Source organism: Lampetra fluviatilis, chromosome 1, assembly GCF_964198595.1.
Source record: "Lampetra fluviatilis chromosome 1, kcLamFluv1.1, whole genome shotgun sequence".
NCBI classification, from domain to species: Eukaryota; Metazoa; Chordata; class Hyperoartia; order Petromyzontiformes; family Petromyzontidae; genus Lampetra; species Lampetra fluviatilis.
This window is the reverse complement of record NC_136275.1, coordinates 37,237,775-37,265,698: the sequence shown is the minus strand read 5'-3', so window position 1 is coordinate 37,265,698 and position 27,924 is coordinate 37,237,775. Positions and strand designations below refer to the sequence as shown.

Here is a 27,924-nt window from a genome sequence, read left to right as displayed (position 1 = left end):
GGTCTTCCCCCCACCACCACCACCCACCACCACCACCACCCAGTGCCGCCTCCTTCCTTCTTCCGCACGTTCCTCGTGACAGGCAGCTGATCGGCGCTGATCGCTCCCTCCGTCGAGGACGGAGCGCACGACCCGAGTGAGCGCAGCAGCGATGGAACGCACCGCGCCTCGGACCCCCCGTCTCCTCCTCCTCCTCGTGGTGCCACCGCTGCTCGCCACGCTCCTCGCGGTGCTGCTCGGGCCGGTGCGGCCATGTGCGGGTCAGTGCGGCGCACAAACAAACAACAGACACAACAAGATCCACCGGGGGTGGCTGTAAACATGCTTGGTTTTTCGGTGCTGTTTGGCTTGCGCCGATCGAAAGTCCGGCACGGCACAACGAGGAAGCGTGCGGACGGTACGGCCGGCACCGCCACGCGCGGCCGCCTTTGTCTCCCCAGTGGCGATGTTTACAACATTTGAGGCCGAGTCGACCCCGGGGGGAGGGAGGGGAGACGCAGCAGGAACGGTCCAGACGAATCGTCACCGGTGTTCGGGGACGCGTGCGGGGTTTGAACTCGGGCGGCCCGGGGGTTGTAGCGCAGCGCGGCTTAACCACGACACTACCCTCCCCCACCCCAGTCTCGTATCCTATACATACAGATACACACGCGTCCATCACGCGCTCATCGGCTATGTCATAATCCTATAACAAAAGGACAAAGATCTCCTCCCGTTTCGCTGTAACGGACTTTTTTTGGGGCAATTGCAGTCAGCGAGCGCCTATTATTGCCCGCACGGCACACGAATGGGGGTTGGGTGGCCGATAGCACCGCGCCCGGCTGCCTTCTCATCGCATCAGGCGCTCATTTGAGGCTGAGTCGACCTAGGGAGGGCCCAAGACCCGGTTCAAACTTTCGTCACGCGGGTCGGCGCGTTCGTAACGCAGCGTGACAACCACCGCAGTGCCGCTGCAACCCTCTCCCCTCCCAAGCAAAAGTCTGGCTAAATATAAATCACATTAAAAAAATATATATATACTTGATGTTTTTCAGAAAAAATCCTCCATTGTATTGTGCAACTTAAGCGAATTATTTGGTGATGCTGCGTTGGGAGTGGTGCATGAGCAACCTTTATTGACCGCCGTGTGTGTGTGTTGAAGAAGGTCCATTGCCAGAAACGTCACCTATTATATTCTCTTGATTTTTTTTTTTAAAGGCGGTGGTGTTATTTACGAGTGTGTTGCGCTTTTTTTATCAAAGGCTCTTGCCGATCATTGCCTGTGCGATGGTGGCTACGTACGTGGCCGCCTGTAATCCAGCACTGTGGTGATCCACCAGCAGTTTCGACTGCATGGGATCGAGTGTTTCCCCCTCGCACGCGTGGGTTTTCTCCGGGTGCTCCGGTTTCCTCCCACATTATGCGGCCGATAACACCTTAACCCATAGAGGACCGCAGAGCTTGTACAATTGTCGGCGCCGGCTCACCACGTGGCTACTGTCCGCATCTCTGTGGTCCGAAGAGTCGTCATGTCTCTCCGCACGCGAGCGAGCGAATCCCGTGGGATGACTTACACGTTTAAATCACGATAAAAAATGTTTAAACATGTTGGATCAACTTTTCACCCCCACATCTAGGCGGAGGTGGGGGGGGGTCCTACTTTCTATAACTTTTTGATTCAGGCCTTCTGAAAGGCTCTTGTAATTTAGTTGACGGACAAACGAAACGCCGGGCTTTTATAATAGATGTTTGTTTGTATCGTCATCATGACAATTATTATTTGACCATGCTTCACCACACACTCGTCGGTGCGCGAGCGAAGGCAGGGAATGACTTCGTCGTGGGAGCACAGTGGAGTTGAATGAATTTTGCTGCACCGCCCTCTGCTGCCGATACCAACCTGTTTCTATGCATTGTTGGTCACCCAATCCAAGCACTTTCCAGTCTCGACCCCGCTTAGCTTCGGTCATGCACAGCAGCAGGTATGGATGCATGTTGAACTTCTTTCGCACCGTACGTAGCCAACCGTGCTCATCGGAGGTGCTGTGAGGCTACGTTGCATGCAATCGCAGGGCAGCGCAGCAAACACCCATTGTTGTACCGTACGTCTATGCTCCCACGTACGTCTATGCCTCCTTCACCAAATCCGCGCCGGCCAGCCTGGTGAAGTTATGGTCAGAATAACCCCTTCTCCGTGGCGTGGGATGGAACTCATCCAGCAGTGGATTGAGAAAAGGCTGTATAGGTACATTTAACATTTAGCAGACTTTCGATGATTCATAATTGATTCATAATTGATTTTGCGGTCAAATCGCCGTGTGAGTAAAGTGTGTGTCGTACACCGTCCTCCACCCGGCAGAGCAAACCAATGAATAAGGTTGTCACGTGGGCAAACGTGCCAATTGATTACTAATTAACTCGTATTTTGTTTTGAGCTGAACCAAACAAACTGCTGAGTCGTGCATTCTGTTAATAATAAAACTCGGTAACAAGCGCCCACGGTCTGTGCTGATGGCTGTCATAAACAATGCAATCACCTGATCTGGGCCTCCGTAACGCACCCAATGTCACTCATTACCCCTCTACCCGTCGCCTCGGCTTTACTCTTTCTCCAGTGAGCCCACGTGAGTGAGCGACACGCGTGTACTTTACTATTATTGGGGCACACTCGCACCGTAAACGTTGTCCAAAAGGTCTCAGGAAGGCCCCCGTCATAGCAACGAGGAATTTCCACCACCCCTGGCATAAGACCGCTCGCGTGGGTATAATTGTATTCGACGATGAGGTCAGAGATGATGGACCACGGTGGCCAAAGGAAGGAACCCGTCCGAGAGTACGTCCTCCATGGAGATGCAGCTTTGCAGTTGTAACATTTGTTCATTAACATCGCCCCGAACGAGGGAGCACACGCGTAACAATCAGTGTTGTTGTCCAATCTGTTGAGTCGTTATTTATGCCTGTGCACCGCTGCTGGTGCAGCATCGCAAGTCTTGTTATTCCAGCGTGAAATCATCTCGCGCGCAGGAGCCAGAGTGGATCGTCGGGCCGCGTGGCCGTCAGAGACGGCTTGGCGAGGCCTTTGTCCAGCTGAGGACACACGATTGATGATGACCGCTGCATCTCTGTTGATACTATAAACATGAACCTGACGTTAATGCTTGACCTCCACCCTGACCCCGACCCACCGCAGGAGCGCCGGCGATGAGCAGTGGCGAGGAAAAATGGGGCTATGTGGCGATCCGCCCCCAGGCCAAGATGTTCTGGTGGCTGTACCCATCGAAGAAGGCCAGTGTCCAGCCCCTGGTCCTGTGGCTGCAGGTATAACCTCTTGTCCACTCCGTCTCCACAGACACGCACGCTACAAAACTATAAACTATTTTTACCCTTTGGTTCTTTCGGTAGAATTGCAGCAAATGTTTCTTGCTGTGGTTGTGTCACCTGATGACGTCGTGATTTCATTGATTTTATTTTATACCTACCGAAAGAACCAAAGAGTATGGATCCCTGCAGTCACGAAAACTTCAAATCTAGATATAAACAATGTTTTATTTGACCAGATAAGGTCCACTGAGCTATGTAGCTCTTTTTCAGAAGCGACCTGTCCATAAATGATATCTCAACTAAGTGGCTTATGAGGTGTAAATGTATAGCCGCCATATACTCTAAACACGTTCCTAAATGTGGAGGGAAAACCGGAGGACTTGGAGAAAAATCCACGTGACCACGGGGAGAACATGCAAACTCCAAATATGCAGGTGTCTGGGTTGTGATTGAACCCACGGTCTGTATACCAGGCGAGGCAGTTTGCATCTCGCCATTGTGGTGCCCTAAACGTGACATGCAGAGGGATGATTGGCACTGCCTAGGCACTTCGGGTGTTTTTATGATCATGCTGCAGTACAGCAGTGGGTTGAATCCATCTGTGTGGAGCTGTGAGCGTCACAGCCCCTTGCCCGTGTGTGCTGTGTCGATATCTCCGCTCACCCCAGGGTGGACCCGGAGCCTCCGGCACTGGCTTCGGGAACTTTGAGGAGATCGGGCCGCTGGATGTTAACTTACAGCCACGGAAGACCACATGGGTGAGGATAAAAGCACGCAAATCAACGGCACACTTTTACTCGGCTTAGCTCAGCGCGGTCTGTCAAGTTGGTTGGCTTTTCTCTGCTCAGAAGAAGGGGCATTGTTTGCTGCATTTACTGGTCTGGCACCACTGAAACCCCAACTTCGAGTCTGATTTTCAACCACCTGTGACGACATGGATTGAGTTAATGGGTCTCGTCACATTATTCGCGTAAATTTGAGCATTCTCGGACCTCCTGACGCCCTGCCTCCAAACCACCACCAGAACTCCCCGTAGCTCTGTCCAGGAGTTACTCTCGACACCGAGAGTCGGGACCACGATCGCCATGCGTCGTTTCTCTGTTGTCGGCGCCTCCACCTGGAACGCCGCCATCCCCCTCCACTTGCGCAGCGCTGACTCTTTTCCTACCTCTAAGCGCCTTCTCAAACAATATCTCTCTGTTATTGGACTTTTACCAAACGGGTCTCTGAGCTGGGCTCCGCGTCTCAGGGTCGCTGCCATTCGGGCAAGTGAAAGTCGTGCGCGTTACAAATTAGCATTATTATTTTTTTCTTAACACGAAGGGATGACACTGCTCTGCCATACATCAAAAATAATTCTCCACCATGTGACTTGGCAGCAGCAGCAGCACCCTCAAGATAAACTTTGCTGGTGCAGACAATGCTCATTTTTAGTGCAACTCTTCCACAGAGCATCTTTTTTACGAGACCCATCCGTCACACAAAGCAAAGCCGACTTTATTTCGAGGGCCATGCAATCGCCCATTTGGCAACGGGCTGCCGCAAATTTAACTGTGGCGGCTCGTCAAGCATAACTCTCAGGGTCACGTCTCTCGTACCCTCACCGCCCCCTTCCCCCGTGGTCGTGAAGCCATGGTCGTGACGCCCTGTGCCATGACGCCTTTGTGCTGTGACGCCGTGGTCATGATGCCGTGCGCCGTGAGGCCGTGGTCGTGATGCCGTGTGCCGTGACGCCGTGGTCGTGATGCCGTGTGCTGTAACGCTATGGTCGTGACGCTTTGTGCCGTGATGCCATGGTCGTGATGCCGTGTGCCGTTCTGCCGCGCGTGCTCTGGCACAGCTGGCGGCGGCCAGCCTGCTGTTTGTGGACAACCCCGTGGGCACGGGCTACAGCTACGTCACCTACCAGGACGCGTACGCGCACAACATCTCCACCGTGGCCACCGACATGCGCGTGCTGCTCGCTGGGTTCTTCGCCGAGGCCAAAGAGTTCCAGGTGAGGGGAGCCGCGGTCGGACGCGCGACCCGCCGCCGTCTTCCCGACAGGTTCACGCTCTCAAGCAGCGCCTTCACGCGTGACCGATAGTGGCCAAAGAGTGCCTAAAGAGTCTCTGATTGTGACTGAAGTCGCTGAGTCTGAAGAGTGACCGTTCAGAGGTCGGAACATGAAGTCGGCAGCATCTGAGATCCCGACTGAGTTTGATTCCAGCTTCAAGCCACCCGTGACTAAACCAGGTTCTCAGCCCAGTCACCAATGACCGGAGAGAAAAACCATCCCATGAAATGTGGTTCTATGATTAGTTTGACACAAGGAGATGTGAACCGGTCTGGATTTCACTTCCTTAAACAATCGCCTCTGGATAGTATTGGTTCTCGAAAGATTATATATAGCCAATGGGCTGATGGACTCAACAAATAATGAACACAAGATTTAGCAGTCTTTTGAAATACGTGGTAAACCAGGTTGGTGTCTCACTGTGTTGTTGGCCGACTGGTTTGCATCGCATTATGTTTCTAAGGTTTGCTGAGTTCGCATCTCCCATCTTCTTGCTGTATTTTCTTCCGTGCAGTTTGCCGTTCTCGGTGTGCTCTCTGTGTGATGTCCCTCTGTGTGTTCCCTCGCTGTGTGGTTTACGCCATTTTCACCTGAGGACGAGTGCTTTTGTTGCGTTCGAAACGTCGTCATCTATTTAAATTTTATTTTATTTCTACATACGTGACTTTACCGAAAGAACCAATGAGTATAGTAATTCCTGCAGTCACGAAAGCTTCAATCCTAGATTAAATAATGTATTTGTTAGTGGAGACACGGGGGCCAAGGTTCAGCTTGTGGATGTTTACTTGCTCATCTTCCGCGACCGATTTCTCGTGATCACGCAATACGTGTAGCCAGGTGAGAGCGCAAGGGACCAGGCCCAAGTCTCGCTTGCAGGAGGGACCTGCGCCATTTATTCTACCAACTGAGTTAACCCTCTCCCGTTCCGATTATGTACGTGTACGTCATCGGAACGGGATCGAATGGAATCAGAAGTAAAAAGCCACGCGGGAGGATGCGTGCGGCACAGTTTGGTGTCAGCTATCGGAGAGTGCGGTCGTGTCGCTACAGTTCTCTGCGGTGAGTGTGCAGTAAAATATTTTTTTAAAAACGGCAGCGCTACTCCTCTCTAAATAAAATGGACGCTGAACCGCTTGCGTGTTCCGAGATCCAGCCGGTGAACGGGACCCCGACGCTTCAACTTGCAGACGTGTCGGAGTGACCCCGGGGGTTTTTCTTGCCCTTCTTTGCAGACGGTCCCCTTCTACATCTTCTCCGAGTCCTACGGAGGGAAGATGGCCGCCGCCATTTCGCTGGAGCTGCTGAAGGTGAGGGCCGAAGTTCGCCCGTTGGATTTGTTGCCGCTTCGAAAAACGGAGGCGGCCGTGGGTTTTCGGGTGGTTAAGGGGTTGTTGGGGAGGAGGAAATGGAATTGAGGGGCAGTGGCGATGTGCTCTGGCCACTGGCGAGTGTTTCAAGAGCGTATTCCGAGCAACATGAATAACCATATGTTAATCTCAAGCAAATTTGTATAAGAAAACATGTCCATGAAGCAGTTGATCAGTTTGCTTTCAGTAGAGTTTTACACTTTCATAACTGTCTGTTTGGTTCGAACTTTATCATAACCATTGTAGCACCTATCCCTTGACCCTAACCCGAAACTTTATTCCATTACCATAACCCTAATCTATGGGTTTAGATAGGTAGATGGCGATGAATGTTTTTCTGGTGGAAACGAATATTAATTCCCCTCTAGGGGAACAAACATTTTCCAAACCAATGCGGCACTTAACCCTGACCCCTTAACCCCCGAACCACTACCGCTGACCCTCCCCTACTGGGCATCTGTGAGAAAGAGCTTCATAGCTCATCGGATTCCTCCACCAGTCTAAATACAGATTCTGATAACGCCCTCACTGACCCCCTTCCGCAGGCCATCAACAACAAGGAGATCACGTGCGCCTTCAAGGGAGTGGCGTTGGGAGACTCGTGGATTTCCCCGCTCGGTATTTGTCTCCCGTTGCCTTCATCAAGGCCAAAAGTGGTGTCAGTGTGGAGAGAATATGCGTCAGATTTGTTCCCCTCCTCCCCCCCCCCGTAACTAATTGGATGGCACAAAGATGTTTGGGAGCACGGTTTAGCCTCCGTTCCCACGAGTGGTTTGGTGACATCCCCATCGGCCGTGTCACGCTGGTTGTAGGTTGCACTTGAGTTTCTCCAATTCGATGGAAAAATAAAAAATAGTAACAATTTTTCCCTGATTTTATGCTTCTGAGCATCAAGTCACGGGATGCAAAATCCGTTTGGAGCTCTCGCAGAGCAGCAGCGCATCACCTCGTGTTGAGGTAGCGGTCCGTGGAAGGAGACATTACAGAACTACTTTTGAGAATGCTGCGAAGTGACCTCTTATCCACAACAAAAGTGTGGAACTTTTCCCCACGTGCGCCCTGCTGCACCGGGTAACGCTCATCGCGTGACGGTCGAGCCGATATACCTGATATCTTCAGACGCAATATTTTTGTCGCCAAACTAAGCGAAAAAACTAATCCAAAATCAACTCATGACCGCATGAGAACTCATTTTAATCGAGCCGAGCGATCCGGTGGTGCCCTCTGACACCAATGAGCCACCGAAGATGTTCGTTCAGCTCCGGTTTCAACGCTCGTGTCTTCTCGTTTTCGCAGACTCCGTGCTGACCTGGGGACCCTATCTGCACGCGACGGTAAGGTTCGCCTCGTCCGCGCTCAATTGGGGCGTTCGTGCCACAGCGTCCGCAAGAACTGACAAGGGTTTATGAACGGCTTCGATGCCTTACAATTGACAATGCACAAGTTGCGGGGGGATCCTTTGATCTTGCTTCACCACGCTGGTCAATGTGGGTTTGTGAATTCGTGTAGCATGGAGGTGGAAGCGTAGAAGCACAGTACAACGGTGGATTTTTTTTTGGCACTGTCCTCTGCTGCCCACCACGTAGCTCCACAGTCTGTAACACAAGTTATGGGTACGGTGGTTGCCCATCCTGGCACTATCCAAAGGTAATATCTGATGAGATTGGACCCATTCCTGTTGGATTTGCTCTTTGGTATACACATTAACACCAGTTTTAAAAATGTAGACATAAGCACAGTTATGCGGGGCTTTAACTTCAGCTCATTAATAATTAAGAACCTAAACTGTAGTAATCATTATCGAAGCTAATCAGGGACTCGAAAGCCCTCGTATATTTTTGAAGCCACGTGTTTAGATTCACGATTGCAGCATCAAATGATCTTTGCTGAAATCGGTTTCTTTGTCTGATTTAACATCGGCAACCCCGTGGTCTGGTTAGCGCTTGTGAATCTATTTTTAGGACAAACTGTCGTGGAACGGGCGATGACGATCGGTTTGTTATTGTGTCACGTGCTAACGCGTACAAATGTGAGCTGTTTTAAAAATTGGCAGTCACGGTCACTGGTCAGGGATTTCACATGGACGTCCCTATCGTGGGTGCGTCTGCTGTGCCAAGCGATGACTCGCATGCGTGCGTGTGTGCGTGTCGACTCAGCCTCAAATGAGTACCTGGTGCGGTGTGTAAGCTTCGTGGCTGGGGAGACAAAGGCGGCCGGGCGTGGTGCTGGCCACCCACCCCCTCGTGTGCGTCACAGCCTTCATAGGTGGTAGTGAACAGCACTTGCCCCAACAGACTTTTAAGGCTATATGGGGGATCTATATCTCTGGGGAGCGGTAGTGTAGTGGTCAGCGCACTGCACTACGAACCTGGCGAACCGAGTTCGACTCCGGCTTGCAGCCAACATCAGTGCAGTGACGATTATCTAAGCCAGTCTTGAGCCATCCCGAGGTCGACGACTCGGCCTTAAAATGAGAAACTGGTGCAGGATGTTAACATCACCAGTGGGGGGGACATAGTCAGCCAAGCGGATATCATCTTCTTAGGTTTTTTCGGTAAAGTCACGTAGGTAAAAAAAATTAAAATTAATAAAAGTAAAATAAAAATAAAATTATATTATTATATTATTTTATTTTTATTTTACTTTTATAAATTTTAATTTTTTTTACCTACGTGACTTTACCGAAAAAACCTAAGAATATGAATCCTTGCAGTCACGAAAGCTTCAAATCTAGAACGGATATCATCTGCCCTGACAATCTGTTGTCGGATATACACGGGGTAGTGGGGCGGGGCGAAGGGGTCATTGTGTCTACGTGTTACATGTACGTTTACATGTGTGCGCGTACCCACCAGTCTCTGCTGGACAAGCCGGGCCTCAGGCTGGTGATGGAGGCAGCCAACGCCGTGAAGGAGGCCTACGACGCGGGGCAGTATGCCAACGCCACGCGACTCTGGTCCTTGGCGGAGGACGTGATCTCCAGCGTGAGCGTTTCCCCGCCCCCACCACCTCACGATTGCCGCTCCTCGCAAACCACGAGTGGACACGGGGGAGGTTTTTTGCTCGCTTCGTTTAACCGAGCGAGAACTCGAGAGGCGATGAGAAGAGTCTCCATTGGAACCTCATTTGCCAGTAAAAAAATATGATAATTGGTTTTTTACCCTTCTATCTGGCAACAAAACTGACACCTTTTTTTTTTAAAAAAAAGTCTCGTTTGCAAGAGCGACCCTGGGGCATTCGGCTGTCAGCAGAGGGCGATGGTTGCTGCTGTGGGCATAAATCCGAATTGAGTGATTTTTGCGGTGTCATTTTAAAAAGTTGGCAAAAGTTTGGACCCCGAGGCCGCCGGCACGCGATGGCCACAACAACTCTTCACGAATGACAACTAACTGCCAAATTTGACCATATTTCATCGCGCCGGTCATGGTATGGGTTAACAATAATACTTTTATTTTATACAGCGTCATTCGTGCCAACAGCATCCCACAAAGCTGTACATTCATTATATACATAAGGATCAAATCCCACATTCGCGCAGTGGACTACATACGTCGTGAAAGAAGCCCAACAAAGACACACAAAGATCCCCCATATAGCCTTAACATAATGTTGGGGCAAGTGCTGTTAGCGAGCACCTATGAAGGCCGTCACGACACACGAGGGGGTGGGTGGCCAACACCACGCCCGACCGCCTTCGTCTCCTCAGTGGCGATGTTTTTACACACCGCACCAGGTACTCATTTGAGGCTGAGTCGATCTAGGGGAGGCGCAGGACCGGTTCAGATAATCGTCACCGGTGTTGGCCGTGAGCGGAAATCGAACTCAGGTCCCCGGGTTCGTAGCGCAGCGCAGCGCTAACCGCTACACTAGCGCTCCCCTTCACACGTACGCACGCTTGACAAGCAAAATAAATAAAAATTAAGAAATGTCGCCAAAGCAAAAGGCACACGCAACAGCAAAAAAAGTTACAAATAAATCAGTGAAGACGGCGAGACGAGTAAGAGGGTGGCAGAGCTGAGGTTGCTGTTGCTTCTGCCACCACATAGCACTGTCTGTGACAGCCTGTTTGTGTCAAGTCCATTGTTTACTTTTTTGTTTGTTTTAAACACGTGGCGCCCTTCTGGCCGCAAATTGGCTGCCAACATAAAGCGCCCATCATCGCACTCATTCCTCAACACGTAAACACTCGACAATTCTGTGCAGTGGGAGAGAAAACGTGACGCTACATGCGGCTGGTTCAAATATGAAAATGAAAGCGAGTTGCGGCTGTGAAGTTAGTTGTTGTTGTGTGCAAGTACAAAGAGCGGAGTTATTGAGTCGTGACTGTGTTGTGACGACACAGTCGAGTGTGTGTAATGCCAGAGGCGTGCGTGGTGGTCACCCATCGAGGCACTATGCAGCCTCAAACCTGCTTAGCTTCTGAGATCTGATGAGACTTGACACATTTCCAGGTGATTCTGTCGAAGTGCATTTATTTATTTTCATCTGCAACAATAAATGTAATAAATCCATCCACTTAATCCACTTGCATCTACGTAGTCGTACAAAAAAAATGCACTTTCTGGACAAAGAGCTTTTGTGATCCGGTTATCAAGTTTGCTTGTCCCCAGGAAAATACTGAATTTACACACAGTAGACTGCCTTAAACGTCAACCTCCAGCTTGCTCTGAATTAAAATGATGTTTTACCAGTATGTGCACTACACTTAACGCCAGACTGTGTTGTTGTTGTTGCTGCAGTACACCAACGGAGTGAACTTCTACAACATTCTCACGCAAGACTCGACCAATCACTATGTGGACACCTCTGCTACAAAACCACGGAAAAAACCACTTGGTATGTGTGTACATGGGGCAAAGTGGGGTGGGGTGAAAAAAAAAACCACCAATAGCCTACTCAGTGCTGATGGCACCAAGGAAGGCAAGCACGGCAAACCAAGAGGCACCCGACTGCATTTGTTTACCCGCTGCTGATGTGTACAGAGGCCTGAGTCAATGTAGGCGACGTCCAAGACAGGTCTTGATATCGCTCGTCACTGGCGATAGCCGTACCCGGGAATTTGAATCGGGTCACTTGGTATGTAGTGGAGTGCACAAAGAGCTGCACCACTGCGCCCCACAATGCACTTGTGCAAAACAATGCTCGCATTCGATTCGATGCGAAGTGGCGATGACATCACTATGGCCCACGAGACAAGCCCAGGGTGTTGTGGCTTAACTGAGATGAGAGATGCCCCACCTGTGCTGCCTACTCTTGTCAACTTGCTGCGTTTTAGCCACCTGGCGCTCAGCTCGTTGTTGTGAGCTTCGCTCCGCCGCCTTCTGTTGTTGCTGGGGGGATAGCCTTCATATCAACTGCCCAGTAGCGCCCTTCACGAGCCTCCACAGAGGCCCATCATCGTACACACACAATCACACACGGACATATGCACAACACATTTTCAAAACATTTTACATAACATGGGACAAATAACAACCGCCCACCAAACTTCTGAACCATGTGATAAACAGGCTGGCTTCGCCGCAGGGAAATGGGCCATGGGATGAAGAGTTTTTTCTTGGCGCTGGGTTCATAAGTGGCCAGCAGCGAGCAAGCCGCAATATCTGTGCCATCACGGACCCGTATGAAGATGGTCACCGTGACCTCTGCCATGTGTGCAACCCAAGCTTAGCCGAGTCAAACCGAGATCCCGGCACACGAATGCTCACGTGGCCAGGAACTACACATTGCAATGTTCATTATCATCATCAGCAGCCATCGTCTTATCCACCGCTGAAGGCCTGCCAAAGCCATCACCGTGTCTTTATAATTGTGAAACGTAGTCTAATGGAATGAGCAAAACTGTACCAGCGATGTAGAAGAAAATGGGGGAAAAAAAACGAGACTTGGTTTAAATTACTGAAATGAATTGTGATCTCGATTCGTGACAGTTGCTGGGGTGACAGGTCAATCCGTTCTATGGCTAATTGAGTGGTTTCTTGGAAAACCTTGACATCTGGGCAAATTACTTAATTTTCACGGACATCCTATCTCCTGAGCTCAATTCCCGCTAACAGCCAACATCGATGATGATAGTCTGCACCGGTCCTTGACCTCCCCAATGTCGGCTCAGCCTTGAAACAGAACTTGGTGCGGTGCGAGACCATCATCATTGGAGAGACAAAGGTTCTAGATTGGAATTCTAGATTTTAAGCTTTCGTGACTGCAATGATTCATATTCTTAGGTTTTTTCGGTAAAGTCACGTAGGTAAAAAAATGCAATTAATAAAAGACAAAGGTTGCCGGGCACGGTGCCGGCCACACCAACTCATCGTGTGCGCGGTGCTGGCCTTGATAAGCACCCGCGGAGAGCACATGCCCCCGCAGTCTGTTACAGGATACATAGGGGATCTTTGTAGTGATGTCACTCTTGCAAATGAGACTCATCCTGACGTGTGCGTCGTCTTTACTGCTGCAGCCAAACTCTACCAGACTCACGTTGGACACTTGCAGCAGGCGGCGCTCAGCCAGCTCATGAACGGAGCCATCCGGAAGAAGCTGGAAATCATCCCGGAGGACGTACGGTGGGGAGGTATGAAAACAAAGGTCCCCCATATAGCCTGAACAGACTGTTGGGGTAAGTACTGTTAGCGAGCACCCATGAAGGCTGGCACAGAACACGAGGTGGGTGGGTGGCCAGCATCACGCCTGGCCGCCTTTGTTCACACACAGTACCAGATACTCATTTGAGGCAGAGTCGACCTAGGGCAGGCCCAGGACCGATTCAGATTATCGTTGCTGGTGTTGGCCGTGAGCGGGAATCGAACTCGGATCGCCAGGTTTATCGTGCAACACGCGAACCGCTACCCTTCGCTCCCCACTGGGGATGCGCCTACACCCCAGCACCCACCATTTAGTCGAGGTGACCGGATTCAATTTTAGGTTTCGAATATATTGTATTTAATCAGGTGAGAACTCACGAGACCATGATGAGTATCTTTAACACGTAGCATTTCGGGCAAAGGTGGCTTTACATTTACATTTGCGCGATCTCACCCAAGAGTGACCACGAGCATTAGTCTACTCGTAGGAAGCCATGAATGTCATGTATAGAGTAGTCCCAATTGAGTTATTTAAGTTTCTACTTCGACAAATTTGGACGATGACACCGACATACTCTGGCCTACGCTTGCGAATTACGTCAGGGGAAATGTTTTATATTTGCAACATGCGGGGCCCAGCAAACGACACCGGGAGATTCCAACAACGGGATACAACAAAAATCTGCAAGCATCCACATTCCGGCGCGCCGGGACCACATGAAAGGGGCGGAACGCAGGAGACGTCGGGGGATCTTTAATGTCCACTCTATTGAACAGGACGGCCACCGAATTCGAACCGTGAATCTCTGCAACATGCGGCGAACGCGCCACCCCATAGGCCATTTCACCGCCACAGGTGGCTCGGGAATGTCAAGAGGGCCGAGCTGGTGCCGCCGAGATCTTGGGTCGAGTCGCCCGCGCATGGGCCACACACGGCCGTGACTTCGTTTCACACGGCCCACGGCTACGTGAAGCCAACCACGTCCAAAATAATAGCCAACTGTCGCCGCAAACATCTTGGCTGTGCTAATCGGGTTCTAGAAGTGAATATTGACTTCCTGGTAGAGGAAAGCAGGAGGCAGATATCGGGATAAAGCCCTAATAACATTATTCTTTGATAACGTGCAGGTCCACTCAAGGTATTTCAAAGTAATGTTCTGCCCTCGGGAAGGAGAAAGACTCCGCACTCCTGCTTGAAGCGACGGTTTTCGGTGGCCACTCATTCTACCCGACCGTGTCCCCGCAGGCCAGTCGGAAGATGTGTTCACGAACATGGCCGCGGACTTCATGAAGCCGGTCATTGACATGGTCGACGAGCTGCTGTCGAGCGGGGTTAAGGTCACCGTCTACAATGGGCAGCTCGACCTCATCGTGGACACGCTGGGTAAACGCTGCCGGCAATCGGGAAAAACCGGCATGGACACAGGCACATTGACACGCGATTACAAGGGGTGGGGAACCGTTGACCCCGACAGCCCAGCTACAACCCGCAAGCTTCATTTCATCACATGGCCCCCGGACAACCGAGGCCTGTCACTTTGAAACGGCTCGCCATCGATGTTTTACCGATTGGGTGCTAGAAGGGGATATATTGCTTTTATACTTTAAGTGTGCTCGGTAACAGAAAGCCCTAATTATAGCTATTGTTGTTATTGAACGCTAAGATGTGTGGAAAGGCATTTCAAAGTCCAATTCTACCCTCCGCAGGGGTAACGCAGATCTGTGCCGACAGGTGTATTCCAGCATGGAGCCTGCCATTCCATCTACATGAGACATCATACTAGATATATAAACAATCTCCTAACAATTTTATTTTAAAGTCACGAGTTGTGCGACTGCAGTTGAGCACCGCTGGTCTTAAAAAATCGGCACTGCCGTAGTGTCTTTAACACGTTGCCTGGAGCAGTTACATTGCACGCACGGTCCGATCACAGTCAGGTTCTGACACTGCACGCTGATCTCATGCTCCTACAGGGCAGGAGTCTTGGGTGCAGAAGATGAAGTGGCCAGGCCTCGATGCGTTCAACGAGCTCAAGTGGAGCCCCCTGTCCCTCGTCTCAAGTGACAACGTGGCCTACCACAAGAGCTACGGCAACTTCACCTTCTACTGGATTCTCAAGGCCGGACACATGGTGAGGCGAGAGGCAGTTTTACATGTCTAGAATCAAAACATCTACGTTTTATTTTCTGCTCAAAGTTAGCTGTGGGGGTTGCACACATCTCAAGTTTATACTCAAGATGGTGTAAATTCCACAATCCTATAGCAGGGGCAAGCTATCCAGTGGAGCTTATTGAGCGGGTAGGTTGGTGCAACAGTGGACAGCAGAATGCACTGCATTAAAACCAGTTGTACCGTTTCTGTGCTCCCCACCTGCAAAACCGCACTGGTCAAGTATGAGAATAGGTTTTTCCCCTTTTTTTCTGACAACAAAAATCTATTATCAGTGTTTTTTGTTTGCATTCTGACCACAAGTATTGTGGTTAATGCAGACATGATTCCTTGTAAAAAAAGTTTCAGTTTTGTTGCCAGAAAAAAAGGGGAAATACCTATTCTTATATTTTGGTACTGGAAAAGGTCTCATGATGGTAAAGTATGGTTAAATAAACCCCACCGGAATAGGTATGCCCTCATCCAGCAAATCGATTTACAAGATAGCTGAACACATTCACATGTACTGTAGACGTGTCAATGTGTCATGTCCTTTCAGGTTCCGTTGGATCAGGGCGACACAGCCCTGGAGCTGCTCCGCAGAGTTACGGGTCAGGAGTCTCTTCTCCGCGAGCATTAAACGCCGCCAATAAAAAAACCCAAATGGGGTTACGTTTGTGCACTGCAAAAACTATGCAATAACCACAACATTTCACTATGCAGTCAAATTTTTGCTCCGATGCGTTTTCAGATTGTACTGCACATGTAGTTCGGCACGTGTCGTTCCACGTGCTGGAGGAGCTTCGTCAGCATCTTTAAGTTCAGTAACTTCAGTTGAAGCAGGAAGCTTCTCAAACTTATTCTCAGAACTCCAGTTCCGAAAGCTCCCCAAAACGTGAAACTAAAGTCAAGACGTGGCACCAAATACGATTCAGTACAACCTGAAAGCACTTCGGACAGTAATAGAGAACTGGGAAAGCTGATGTAAAGTGTTGCTTCCCTGACAAAATATTTTAAATTTTGTAGATGTATCGTTTTAAAGCCATTTTTTTAAATCATTGTACAAACACGTAATTTTCAGAAACAATGGTTCCACTTGTATTAAGTTTACACAATAAAAAAATTAAACAAGACAATTCGATTAAGCTTTTATTCTCAAGTTGTAACAGACTAACAAAAACACGGATGTGCAAAATGTATTCTCTTGCAAGGTAGTTTTTTTTTTAAACCGCTTCAAGCCCTCTGCAAGGTCTAAACTATATGACTACAAAGCATACTATGCAAGGGTACACTCAAAAATCTGGAGTGGTAGGAGGCAAATATTGGCAGTTTTTTTACTTTCATTGCAAAGCAATTGTCGTTTTATACCAGTTTCCTAGAGATTCCGCCTGGCTGAACCGACACACCTCACTCTGAAACTCAAGAGGAATTCAAATAGTTTACCTTCGATTGTAGACATGGGTTCATAAACACCAACACTCATGCACGGGGGAATAATAAAACAATCAAAGCACACATTGTACCCGAGTGAACTGTGAACACCGTCCAATTTTATGTTAAAGAAAACATTTAGAAAACGTGCAAACAGGTACACACACTTTGATTTTGAGAATGTGCATTTTTGTGTAATTAAAAATAAAATTTTGCATTCTGTGAATTATTGTCTTTTGTGGGCTCACAGTGGCTTTAAAGAGTCGTGTTGCCTTTTGGGTCCCTTCTACAATTTACACGAGCATACTTTCTGCAACAAATAAAATTGACTGTGGTTCACCTCAAGAGAAGTGCAATTACGTCTCTGCTCCACAAAACATTAGCCATGTGCTACGTACTTACAGCCTGTACAAACCTGCAAGGCAAAACTTCATTTGTTCTTCCATCTGCCACCACACTAAGTTATGGCTCAGACAAATATGAAAACCTTAAAGACAATGAGAGACAAGACAACAAACGAGCTCAAGCATCCAAACACGCCACACAATTTACAAGCCCAGACACGTTTCTTCAACATGCAAAGGTAGACTGCAGCCAAATTGAGTTTTAAACGCACATTTCTATGTGAGGAGCTAATTGTCTTTAATAGTTGCTACCGAGCGATGATGCAAAGTCAAGTTTGCTGTAAAGACTTTGGAACCTGGAAAGAGCGTTAACGAGTTCACGCAGACGCTCGCACGATTCTCTGCTGCCGAGAACAGGAGGGGGGGGAAAAGGAAGAAAGTTAAACTTGCCTCAAAGAGGGCAGCCCTGTGACTGCGCGCTCCAACGGCAGGACTACAAAAAACGAGAAGAGAAGCGCCACGTTACCCTGCAGATCAGCCCCCTCAACTCCCCCCCCCCCGCCCACCACCCCATCCTAACCCACAACGCACCAGACTGCAAAAGCATATATAACCATAACTGATTAATCCCCCATATATAAAATACATGTTTTTTTAAAGTCCAACAGCCGATTGGCTTTCCAAGACAAATACTAACCAATATTGAAGCAAACTGCAATGTTTTCGACACTGATCTGGTGACAAGACTCTGGTCGAAATCTGTGCAGTTTGCCGACTTAAAATGTTGCTGGGAACATGCGTCTGGAAAGTCAATGTTGGGACTAAATTTTTGTTAAGTGTCGACAGGGTTTTGTTTATATTTGCTTTCGCCCATAACGTTTCACAACAAAGGACAGAGTTTGTTCATCATGCAACATCTCAAATCAATGTTGATAACAAATCAGAGGCGATTAAGCTGTCGGGAATTGAGAGAAAATTCCCATGTTAACATGGTGAATGCAACAGCCTCCAACGTCTGCACGCAAATTGTATCGTTACACCCCTCGTAACAATGCCTACAATAAACAGCTGTAATGGCATTGACTTAAGGCTTTCGTGACTGCAGGAATTCATATTCTTTGGGTCTTTCGGTAAAGTCACGTAGATAGAAATTAAAATATCATGACGTTTTGATCGCAACGCAAGCAATCGTCATCAGGTCTGATGGTTTTTATTTCTATCTACGTGACTTTACCGAAAGACTCAAATAATAGCTGTATTTGCAGTGAAGAAATCGCTGGATTTAAACTAAAAGTTGGCCGACTTGCATCTGAAAAACCCCAAGTTGTAATATTTCCCAATTTTTCCCAAGAGAATTCGTTAGTGATCAGAAATGCTTCATTTTCCAACAATGTCCTCACTTCCACATAATAAAGAAAAAACATCAACGTACACATTTTCACTTTTGCCCATTTCAAATCAGACCTCACAAACCATTTTCTGGCTTAAACACAAACTCTCCAGCAGGAAAACAGTACAAATATAACTTCACGCTGTTAAACACAACACTTATGGCACACGAACGTGATGACACCAGGGATATTAAACTTTTAAGTCGTCAGGGTCCCAATGCAAATGCAAGTGCGGCTGTGGATTACAATCAACATACTCCAACGTATACCCTTTTTGACATGTATATTCGCACGTGCAGATGCGTTGGTTGTTATAAATGTACTGCTTTTGCAATTATTTCCAGAGCGAAATGTGCATTACCAAAAACGTACAGGCGGACCGCCAATCTTTTTTTGCTGGGAGGTCAGGCATCACGTTACGTAGCAACCTCATCCACACAAGTGATGGCGCAGTCACACACGTGTTACCTTCGAGCAATGTAGAACTTACTCGTAGTGGGGGGTGGCGGGATCAAGGGAAGAGCGGATAACTCGTGGGAAGGGGCGGAATTTTTTTTTTGCTAACCCAAGTGCAGGTGCGGTACAAACCAGTTACACGTAGCAGCGTGTTCCTCAGGCCAACGACTTTATTGGTGTAAGAACAGAATACACAACTACAGCAAGAACAGCAAGAATCGAGGTCACAAACCTGCATCCACAAACCTTTTTGCTGGTTCCCGTCAAGAGGGAGGGGGGCAAAAGCAGTGCTTATTTACATTCTGCCATGTCTATGGGCTCTAATGTAAAACAAATCAAACTTGTTAAGTGTTTATTGTTAAAACTAGGGCTGGGTACTATACCTTTTGTTTCCTGAACAGAGGCTCACATCCGGACATACTACAACTTGGCAGTAGCGGAGAGACAGCTCGAATGTGAAAGGGGATTTTGTGCTTGGCTCTGAAGGAACAATTATGTAACCGCTATGAGCATATTCTCACCAAAATGTTTTTAAACTAAGCTAAAGAGTTCTTATAAGACAACAATCCGAGATAACAATATCAATGCACCTCGTGCCGACAAAGTTGTGTGGACCAATAACAAGTTCTCCAATTAAAACGTTGACAGCTGTCTCTCCGCTGCACACGGCAATCAGTGTAACAGAGAAAGGCCCTCGCCAAACTGTGTTTGGGGACTCTATTGATAGAGTCCAACAGCGAGTATCGCTGTGAAGGACCTTCCCACTCTATATCGATCATCTGACTGGAGTTGCGGTATTAAAAGTTCCACTTGCCTTGGCACAACTACAAGACTGCAGCGTGTCCTTTACACAAGGCAAGTGAAGTGACTCCATCTCAGCCTAAAAACTAAACAGAAATAAGTCCAAGGGTAAACAGATGTGCTGTGTATTAGGAGAAGTTATGTTCAAGTACACAAGTACACAACCAGGTTAAATTCAAAAAGTCAACGCCAACATCGTCAAATGACAAACACAAAAATGAACAACCGACATCTAACCATATATATTCAAAAATTATGCTTTCCTTCAGATGTCTACCTACCCTGGTATTTTAAATGGCAACTTTTATGAATTGTAGAGAAATTCTGGTAGGCTGCATGCAAATGTGTCCTGGGATCAAAACACAAGCATATATTACTTCTGTACGGGTGGGTCACATTGGTGCGATGCCACATTCTACTTAGCTGCTCCTGGCTCGGGTCGGGGACAGCTGGATGGATGGATGCCTCAGTAGCGCCCGCCATGACCCATCATGTGAGGTCTCATTCCCGGCATGCCCATGGGGGGCCGAGGAGGCCCAGGGTTATATGGCTGCATCCTGTGTGGCCCAGGAGGTGGGTGGCCCTGGCCATAAGGGGCCATGCCCCCAGGGTGATGTGGGTACCTGGGCATGCCCTGTGGACCGGGACCGTAAGGACCTGCCACACACACACAAGCAACAGACACAAATAGCAATGAGCTACACTGTCAATTAAAACATCAACAGTCGTCTCCATTGACCAATCAAGTGAGGGTGGCTTTTAAGTGTATTTTTCCAACATTCCTTGTACATCAAATGATGCTTACTGTGTGTGGAAAATGTGGAAGCCCATTTGGCGTGAGAGCAGCATGTACTGTGACACCAGGCCACTGTCGCCACAAATGTTGTTTGTTACCTTGCGGAGGGCCAGGTGGCCTCATACCAGGCATTCCAGCCATGTTCCCCATCCCGGTCTGGCCATACATGGGTACCTTACACTGGTACTTTGGTATCTGCGCCCTTTTCTCCTCCTGTAAAAGTAACTCAAATTAAATCCAAGCAAATAAGGCAATCGGATCAAAGCATTTAAGCAAATGTCTTTTATCACATCACAACATTTAACTACAAGAGTATAGGTTTGTGAACAATAATGTGCAGCTCAAGAACACCAATCCTAAAGGAAAATGCTGTGGGGATGGAGCATGTTGGGCACACAACTCTTACCCGAGGGGGAATATCATTTCTTAATTCTTACTGCGCACTATCTCTGAAGGGGGTGGTGGTGGGGGAAGGGGTAGGCCGCAGCACAGGTAACTGTAAGTTCACACTAGAGGACAAACGCACCAACCGTTTTTTTTTTTGCCAGCGCGACAATTCATCGCGACCGGGCCACGCTGCTCGTCAGCGGTGGCTGCGCCCACTGACCAGCGAGATGTCCTCGTCCGGGTGGATGAGCCGGCACGTGGCGCTGTTGACGTTCAGAGCGGCAGGCTTACTGGCCGCGAGCGTAGGCGCCTTGCACGCCGCCTCCCCAGCGTGGGCCGACGTGCTGGCGCCCGCCGTGGACGGCGCGGCGTGGTGTTGCTGCTGGGAGTACGCCGGGAAGGTGGGACGGGGCGACCCGGCTGTCGACGGTGAAATTCCGCCCAGCGGCTTAAAGTCTGTGCCCACGGGCGCAGACGATGTCGTGGTGGGCTGTGGGGGCAAAACGAGGTTGAGGTAGGTCTGGTGTCAACAATGCTCAAGTGTCGTCACACTCGTAGACAAGAGGAATTACAAATGAGGCACTGATGAAGAACACACATAGATGCAAATGGAAAATGTAATCTGCACTAATTTAATCGTCAATATCACATCTTAATCTAAGGCAAAGTCTACTGAAATGGAATCAAAAACTTCAGCGACCAGTTCCATAAACACATTTAGTGAATATCTAAATAGCTCAGGGAATTGTAATAAAAAAATTATTCAATAAACCCAAGGTAACAGAAGAGTCGTTATTTATCAACTTATTTATTGGCATTTAAGGTGAACAGTTATAAGCAATTTAGTGTAAACTTACAGTTTCTAGAATCCAATTCAGAAAAAACAGAGGTACAATATTAGTACACAACAGTTTGATTGTGGATGGCAGGGACTTCTACACTATTTATTGCAGCGAGAACAAATCCAAACCGCAACGTTTACGATGAACATGTAACGGTTAAACTGCATGCACCACTTAAGGCTCTTCAGAGCGTGCACAAAGCTTACTTGTGATGCTGTAGGGAGGGATTTAGAGGGAGAGGCCGAAGAGGACGTAATAGAAGAAGAGACAGCGGTGGACAGGTGGGAAGAAATCTACCAGAGAGGTAGGAAAGAACAGGAAAACCTTAATATAAAGAGGATAAGGTTCTTTTCTAGTATATAAGATACAAATTGCCTATGACCAAATCGCACAGAATTTGTGCGACCTCATCACAGCAGCCCTTTTTCATTCCACTGACGGGGTTGAGCCTGGATGGTGCTTGGATGAGTGACCAGCATGTACAACAGGTTGCTAAAGGCTGGTAGTCTACATGGTCGGCATAGGTCAGTGAATACAATGTCTTTCTTGTCACGGATTTCCATCATCTCGTATCTGCACTGCCCACCTTTACAACCTACAATGACCGGTGTGAAGTTCAGTCGAATCAGCCCTATGATCACCACAAGGGGGGGGGGGGGGGGGGGGCGGGGGAGACCCTAATACAGCAGTGGGCTGAAAAATTGGCTATACATGTACAAGCTACACATTGTGCACAAGATATAATGGGAGTATTTTAAACAAATGATGCTGGATTGCTTCATGAAACAGGCCAATTCTTCAACATTAATAAAGCCAAGGAACACAAGGCAGCATAGTCGGTCCTGAATTGACCCGGTCTTGTTGGCATGAGAATGTATGCACCACTGTTCACACACCTGCCCAGCACTCGGGAAGAGAGGCTTGGTGACCGGCGGCTGCTGCAGGACCGGTCGTGGAGGCATCCCGTTGTGCTGCCCGGGGATAGGCATCAACCCTGGACGTGGTGCGTAGCCTATCGCAGACAAAAAACTATTATTGAAGCCGACAGGGTAACCGCATCCCCAAGTGTGGATGTGGAAAAAGGATGTTTTGCTAGAACACCGCGTGCTCACGTGAAAGGTGATTCACTGGATGTGACAGGGGGTGGCAACTGGGATTGAGGCAAAAGGAGTGGGTGGCAATGAATGCATGAGAAGACCAACATATAATATTATTGTATGGGAGCATGTTGAAGAGTTCTGACTGCATGTCACAGTGCAAGTGGTATTAGTGTCATGTGATTAAGTACTCATCCGTTTGAAACATTCATAAAGAAATGCACAAATTTATGTTAAAATATCAGCTGTGGGTAAAGATAAAGGGATTACATCACAAATCTCTGAAAGTGACCTCAAATGTCTCAGAAGCCCTGCTACAAAGATTGCAGTCCAACTGATTTTTTTTTACTCTCAAGAGATAGAATATGGCCAAAACAAACATGCCCAATGTGATCTGAGGGTTTGGTTCACTCACCTGGAGGGGCCTGCGGCATTCCAGGCACCATCGGATGCATTCCATGCGCATGAGGCATCATCCCACCCATAGGCATCATGCTTTGAAGACCACAAAAAATGCAAATACATTAGTAAACAATAGACCAAATCTTGAACCCAATTACTCTGACCAATATGGTTGGCTTTCCATCTTGGCATTCAGATCTACTAAAGCTCAAGTTGCATTTCATGGTGATTTGTTACATACCCTGGCATCATCGGTGGCATCCCTGGCATCATGGGTGGCATTCCTTGCATCATTGCTGGCATCCCTAAACAATACAGAACACATTAGCTTTTGAAGGTGCAAAAACTAAAATATATATATACATATTTAAACGACAATGTGGAAATTGTGCGAATGTCAAAGGCTGCTGCACGTATCAGGCAGTAACGCAATTTATCTTGGAACAGGACAAAAAAGAACTACGAAAAAAAAATATTATTTGACTATAAGTTTAAAAAGACAAAACAGATAACTAGGCCATGGGTCCCGATTGAAAAGTTGAGGCTTTAGTAATAAGAAAAACAGGATTTTTAAATCGGCTCAAGACACTGGTGATGCAGATAGTGATATTTAATAAATACAGAAAACGAATGTTTATTGAAAGTCAGTTTACATAGAACTACCTTTACAACCATTATAAAAGCCCAATTGGACCAGATGTCTCTCTTTTCTTCAACAAAAGACATGCATTAAAACAGATATCCATCTGGTTTAATGCAAGTGGCTTCAAACTCATATGTTAGCCAGCCTGGGAGACACAGCCTAGTTTAAAACGTGCAAGCGCTATTTGTTTTTAGAGTCACGCCTTAATTCTACTGGAAGAGAACAGAACAAAGTTGTTCACCTGGCATCATGTTGGGCATAGGAGCCATGGTGGGTATGGCAGGTGCGGCTTGGGGTGCAGCCTCTGTTTGCCCAGAGAAGGTGCTGGGCTCTTCATCCTCGCTCTCTTCAGAGTTCTCCTGGCTGGTTTGGTTCTGCTTCTTCTTGGCCTCTGTAAGAACAAAGATAAATTGTGTCAATCCTCAAACTGGGAACCACGGAGGCCATGATTGCACTTTCTTACCAGGTCTCGTTACAGAATATTGGAGAACCGATGAGACCACTTTGTGTCTAACCAAAGGCTACCCCTGAAAACTAAGAGATGGCTTGCCATACACATGACACAGGAAACCCAACTAGGGCACCACTTTGGATATGTGGCTTGCTTCCAATTGGTTGACCCTGCCCAGTAGGTGCTCTGTGCTAGAGAACCTTGTGTTGAGGAAGAGACTGGGCCTCGAGGCTGCATCAGATCGGTCACCACTGTTGAGACTAGGGAATCGAAAAAGAGCTCGCTTGGGGATTTGGGAGCAGGGGGGATTCAATGTGTTGGTGCTGGAGGGTGTATGCTGTTGAACTTCGTTCGCACCGCACGTAGCCAACCATCGAATTGCACTTTCTGGCTGTATTTACAATGTGACACCAACACGCACGTGGCACTCTACGCTTACCCAGCGACTTCTGCTCCATCATACGCCGTCTCTCCTCCACGTCTTTATCAGGGATACCTTCCATGCCGTATATTTCCAACTCGATGTCGGTCCTCCCAGGAATAGCATTTGGCACTGCATCAACAGTTTCCTTGTGAACCTGTAAGAACCATTATTGAGAAAAAATAACGACTTATTCTTCCAGCTGCATTGTACTCATACAGTTATATAAATAAGTGTTTTAATAATGATGAATGTAACAATTGATACATTCCGAATACAATTCTTGGGCTAGGACTACATACATTGTGAGAATTTAGCAAAATTACTGTTACATTTGCACTTATGGGACTAAGTATAAAAATGAGACAGAAGATAACTAAATTATCTAATTCAATCCGGACCTCACTTTGTAACAATCCATCGAATTGCTAAAAGGTTGAATCATTATACAAGACAGATTCATTTAAAGTATAATAAATAAAAAAATGTCTCCAAATGCAGTGCATAAAAACCGGAAAAACAGCGCACCAAAAACATACCTGCATACAGTGAATGACCAGACCTGGCCCGGTGTAAAGCTTCTTGTGACATATGTGACACTTGAAATGCTTGGCTTTCTGATGCTGAATCAAAATCTTCTCATCGTCAAACTCCCTGTTGCAGTACCTGGGTAAGGCGTGCAGTTCAGGAAAACCCCTCGCAACATCGCAACACGCCACGCATACTACTGCCCATGCAAATACTTGAATTAATATTCTCTTCTGAAAATTCGACATGGTTTTAAAACAGTTTGTGAATAACGCAGTGTGTGAACGTTGACTGATCGAGACCATACAATTCCTAAGATGTTGCAGATGCATTTTGAATTGTTCATCAATGTACATATTGTACCGAGTAAATGACATACCGTTATTGGTGACAAAATGACCCAAATTCTTTGCTCAATAGCCACATTCCCCTCAATCTAAACTTCCTTCACCTCATCATCCATATCCTCATACTTTTCCGCATTTCATCGGGTATCACAATCACCCTATTTAACCACCCACTGCATTCTTGCCATACCACATCACCTCAACCTCATTATCCGTATTCCCCATACCAACGTCAACAGCTCTCGACCCTCCTCCATTCATCTCTCCCATTTCACCCAAATGACCCTAATCACCTCCCTCCTTCATATCACTCTCAACATCCTTTATCTTTCTGCCTCATCAAACTCATTGTCCACATCGCCAGCAATCGCGCCATTGGTTCCCATTCGTCATGATGCATTACCCCCCCCCCATCACTCTTCATTCCACCTTTCATCCCCCTGATCATCCTCCGCCGCTTACTATCCTCCAAAACCATCGTACATGTCAGCATCCCCTGCTCATCATCATGTCCCTCCAACACAAATGCGAACACTAAATTAATTCCCCTCAAACCTCCCTCGCCATCCACCTTCCATCCCCCTGATCATCCTCCGCCGCTTACTATCCTCCAAAGCCATCTTATATGTCAGCATTCCCTGCTCATCATGTCCCTCCAACACAAATGCGAACACTAAACTAATTCCCCTCAAACCTCCCTCGCCATCCCATGACAACACCCCCACCCCCACGCCAAACAGCTTCAATCGGTAAACTCCCAAGACTCCACGTATCGCACCACGGCGCTAAAAAGCCCAGCCAAGTCACCGTCAAACGCCGATACACGCGCGTGCCACACCTTAGACAAGTGGTTAAAGTAAGAACAAATCTTTAACGCGTGAGGAGTTTATTGTAGCTGCCTACGTCGCCTAGTTGCTCACGAGGCCTCAGCCTACACGAGGCCTCAGCGGGCCCAACCCAGGAGTTGGCAACCTCCGCATCTCAGACTCCCCCCCCCACGCGCCGCCACCATACGTCGCAAAGGATACCAACACCAGGGCTTCACGTTCTTCTTTTTCTTCCTCCCCATGGCAAAGCGGCGAGAGAGCCGGAGGAAGCTGCGCAGACGAAGCCTCGCGATTCGTGCTAGGGGTAGCCTCGCGAAATGGCGGCGTCCCGTTCCCAGCGTCCACCGCGCGCCGGGGCCCCAACTTGACCAATCAGAGAGCAGAAAGAGAGACTTTGCTGTCCGACCAATCGGAGCCGGGGGAAAGAAGGAGGCACGCCCCTCTTGGTTACAAGGCTCTGATTGGGCAGATGTCGGCTTGTGGGCGGAGATCAGTCGAACCGTAAGCCACACCCCCTCGAACCCCTCCGCAACCCCCCCCACACCCACCCCACCCCCGCACCCCCCCCGCACCTCCCTCACCCCCCACCGCATCCCCCCCGCACCTCCGCCCCCAACACCCCAACGTCCTCCTCTCAATCAACTCCGGTAGTAATTCCATCACAGAGTCCTTTTTTTTGGGTTATATCGCGTAAATATAAATGTTGTGTCGTTAAACCCGCCACCACCCGACACAGCCAGTAAGGTTTGTCACGTAAACAAAAACTAGTTCTACACGCCGGTTGTGTTGGAGAGTTCACCCACAACACGTTTACAATTCGAGTAACGTGACGTTTTGCCAGTAAGGGGCCGTCCATAAATGACGTCACGCAACTATGGGGGGGTGGGGGGTCAGACATTTGTGACGATGTGTGACGAGGGGGGGGGGGTTTGAGAAATGTGACGTCACATCAAAATGTGCAAGAAAATTTTCTGTTGCAGGTGTGAAATCCACAGCAAGAAAATTTTCTGTTGCAGGTGTGAAATCCACAGCAAGAAAATTTTCTTTTGCAAGAAAATTTTCTTGCTGTGGATTTCACAACCTGATGATAATTGCTTGTGTTGCAGTCGAAACGTCGTGATAATTTTTTTATTGTTTATATTTATATTATTTTATTATTTCCCTTCTACGTGACATTACCGAAAGAACCAAGAATATGAATCCCTGCAGTCACGAAAGCTTTAAATCAAAATTTAGGTCAAAGATAGTTATGATAATTCATTTAATTGTACGCCATCTCTCAAATAGCGCTTAACAGACTGATGTCA

The 27,924-nt window shown here is 48.1% G+C and overlaps 2 protein-coding genes across 5 annotated transcripts; one reads left to right on the top strand and one right to left on the bottom strand.

Moving 5' to 3' along the window:
- Positions 1–35: 35 nt before the first annotated feature.
- SCPEP1 (serine carboxypeptidase 1) lies at positions 36–17,114 on the top strand. The gene is made up of 13 exons (XM_078861779.1): positions 36–260; positions 3,170–3,297; positions 3,969–4,058; positions 5,141–5,296; positions 6,589–6,663; positions 7,269–7,341; positions 8,020–8,057; positions 9,579–9,707; positions 11,463–11,559; positions 13,181–13,294; positions 14,551–14,688; positions 15,279–15,436; positions 16,013–17,114. The coding sequence occupies exons 1-13, from the start codon at positions 152–154 to the stop codon at positions 16,091–16,093; spliced, it is 1,386 nt and encodes a 461-aa protein (XP_078717905.1). The 5' UTR covers positions 36–151; the 3' UTR covers positions 16,094–17,114.
- Positions 16,590–26,982, bottom strand: ZNF207 (zinc finger protein 207). 4 transcript variants are annotated; one of them, XR_013637278.1, is made up of 13 exons: positions 26,819–26,982; positions 25,455–25,581; positions 24,934–25,072; positions 24,285–24,434; positions 23,642–23,705; positions 23,414–23,493; positions 22,798–22,913; positions 22,108–22,194; positions 21,280–21,549; positions 20,771–20,885; positions 19,890–20,533; positions 17,679–17,721; positions 16,590–17,371 (listed from the first exon to the last, which is right to left on the bottom strand). XR_013637278.1 is itself a non-coding variant. In XM_078861792.1 (11 exons), exons 1-11 carry the CDS (start codon positions 26,857–26,859, stop codon positions 20,343–20,345), a joined length of 1,380 nt encoding a protein of 459 aa, XP_078717918.1. In that variant the 5' UTR covers positions 26,860–26,982; the 3' UTR covers positions 19,226–20,342. The 4 variants fall into 4 exon arrangements, 2 of the variants coding, with proteins under 2 accessions (XP_078717918.1, XP_078717935.1); XR_013637277.1 differs by having other exon boundaries at positions 16,590–17,721; XM_078861792.1 differs by lacking the exons at positions 16,590–17,371; positions 17,679–17,721 and having other exon boundaries at positions 19,226–20,533.
- Positions 26,983–27,924: the final 942 nt, after the last annotated feature.

Coding starts and splice junctions, on each gene's coding strand:
- SCPEP1 (XM_078861779.1), top strand. CDS start 152: ATGGAACGCACCGCGCCTCGGACCCCCCGTCTCCTCCTCCTCCTCGTG. Junction 6,664..7,268: donor TTTCGCTGGAGCTGCTGAAG/GTGAGGGCCGAA, acceptor CCCCTTCCGCAG/GCCATCAACAACAAGGAGAT. Junction 15,437..16,012: donor TTCTCAAGGCCGGACACATG/GTGAGGCGAGAG, acceptor ATGTCCTTTCAG/GTTCCGTTGGATCAGGGCGA.
- ZNF207 (XM_078861792.1), bottom strand. CDS start 26,859: ATGGGGAGGAAGAAAAAGAAGAACGTGAAGCCCTGGTGTTG. Junction 25,582..26,818: donor AACGTGAAGCCCTGGTGTTG/GTATCCTTTGCG, acceptor CGCCTTACCCAG/GTACTGCAACAGGGAGTTTG. Junction 21,550..22,107: donor CCCTCCCTACAGCATCACAA/GTAAGCTTTGTG, acceptor TTGCCCCCACAG/CCCACCACGACATCGTCTGC.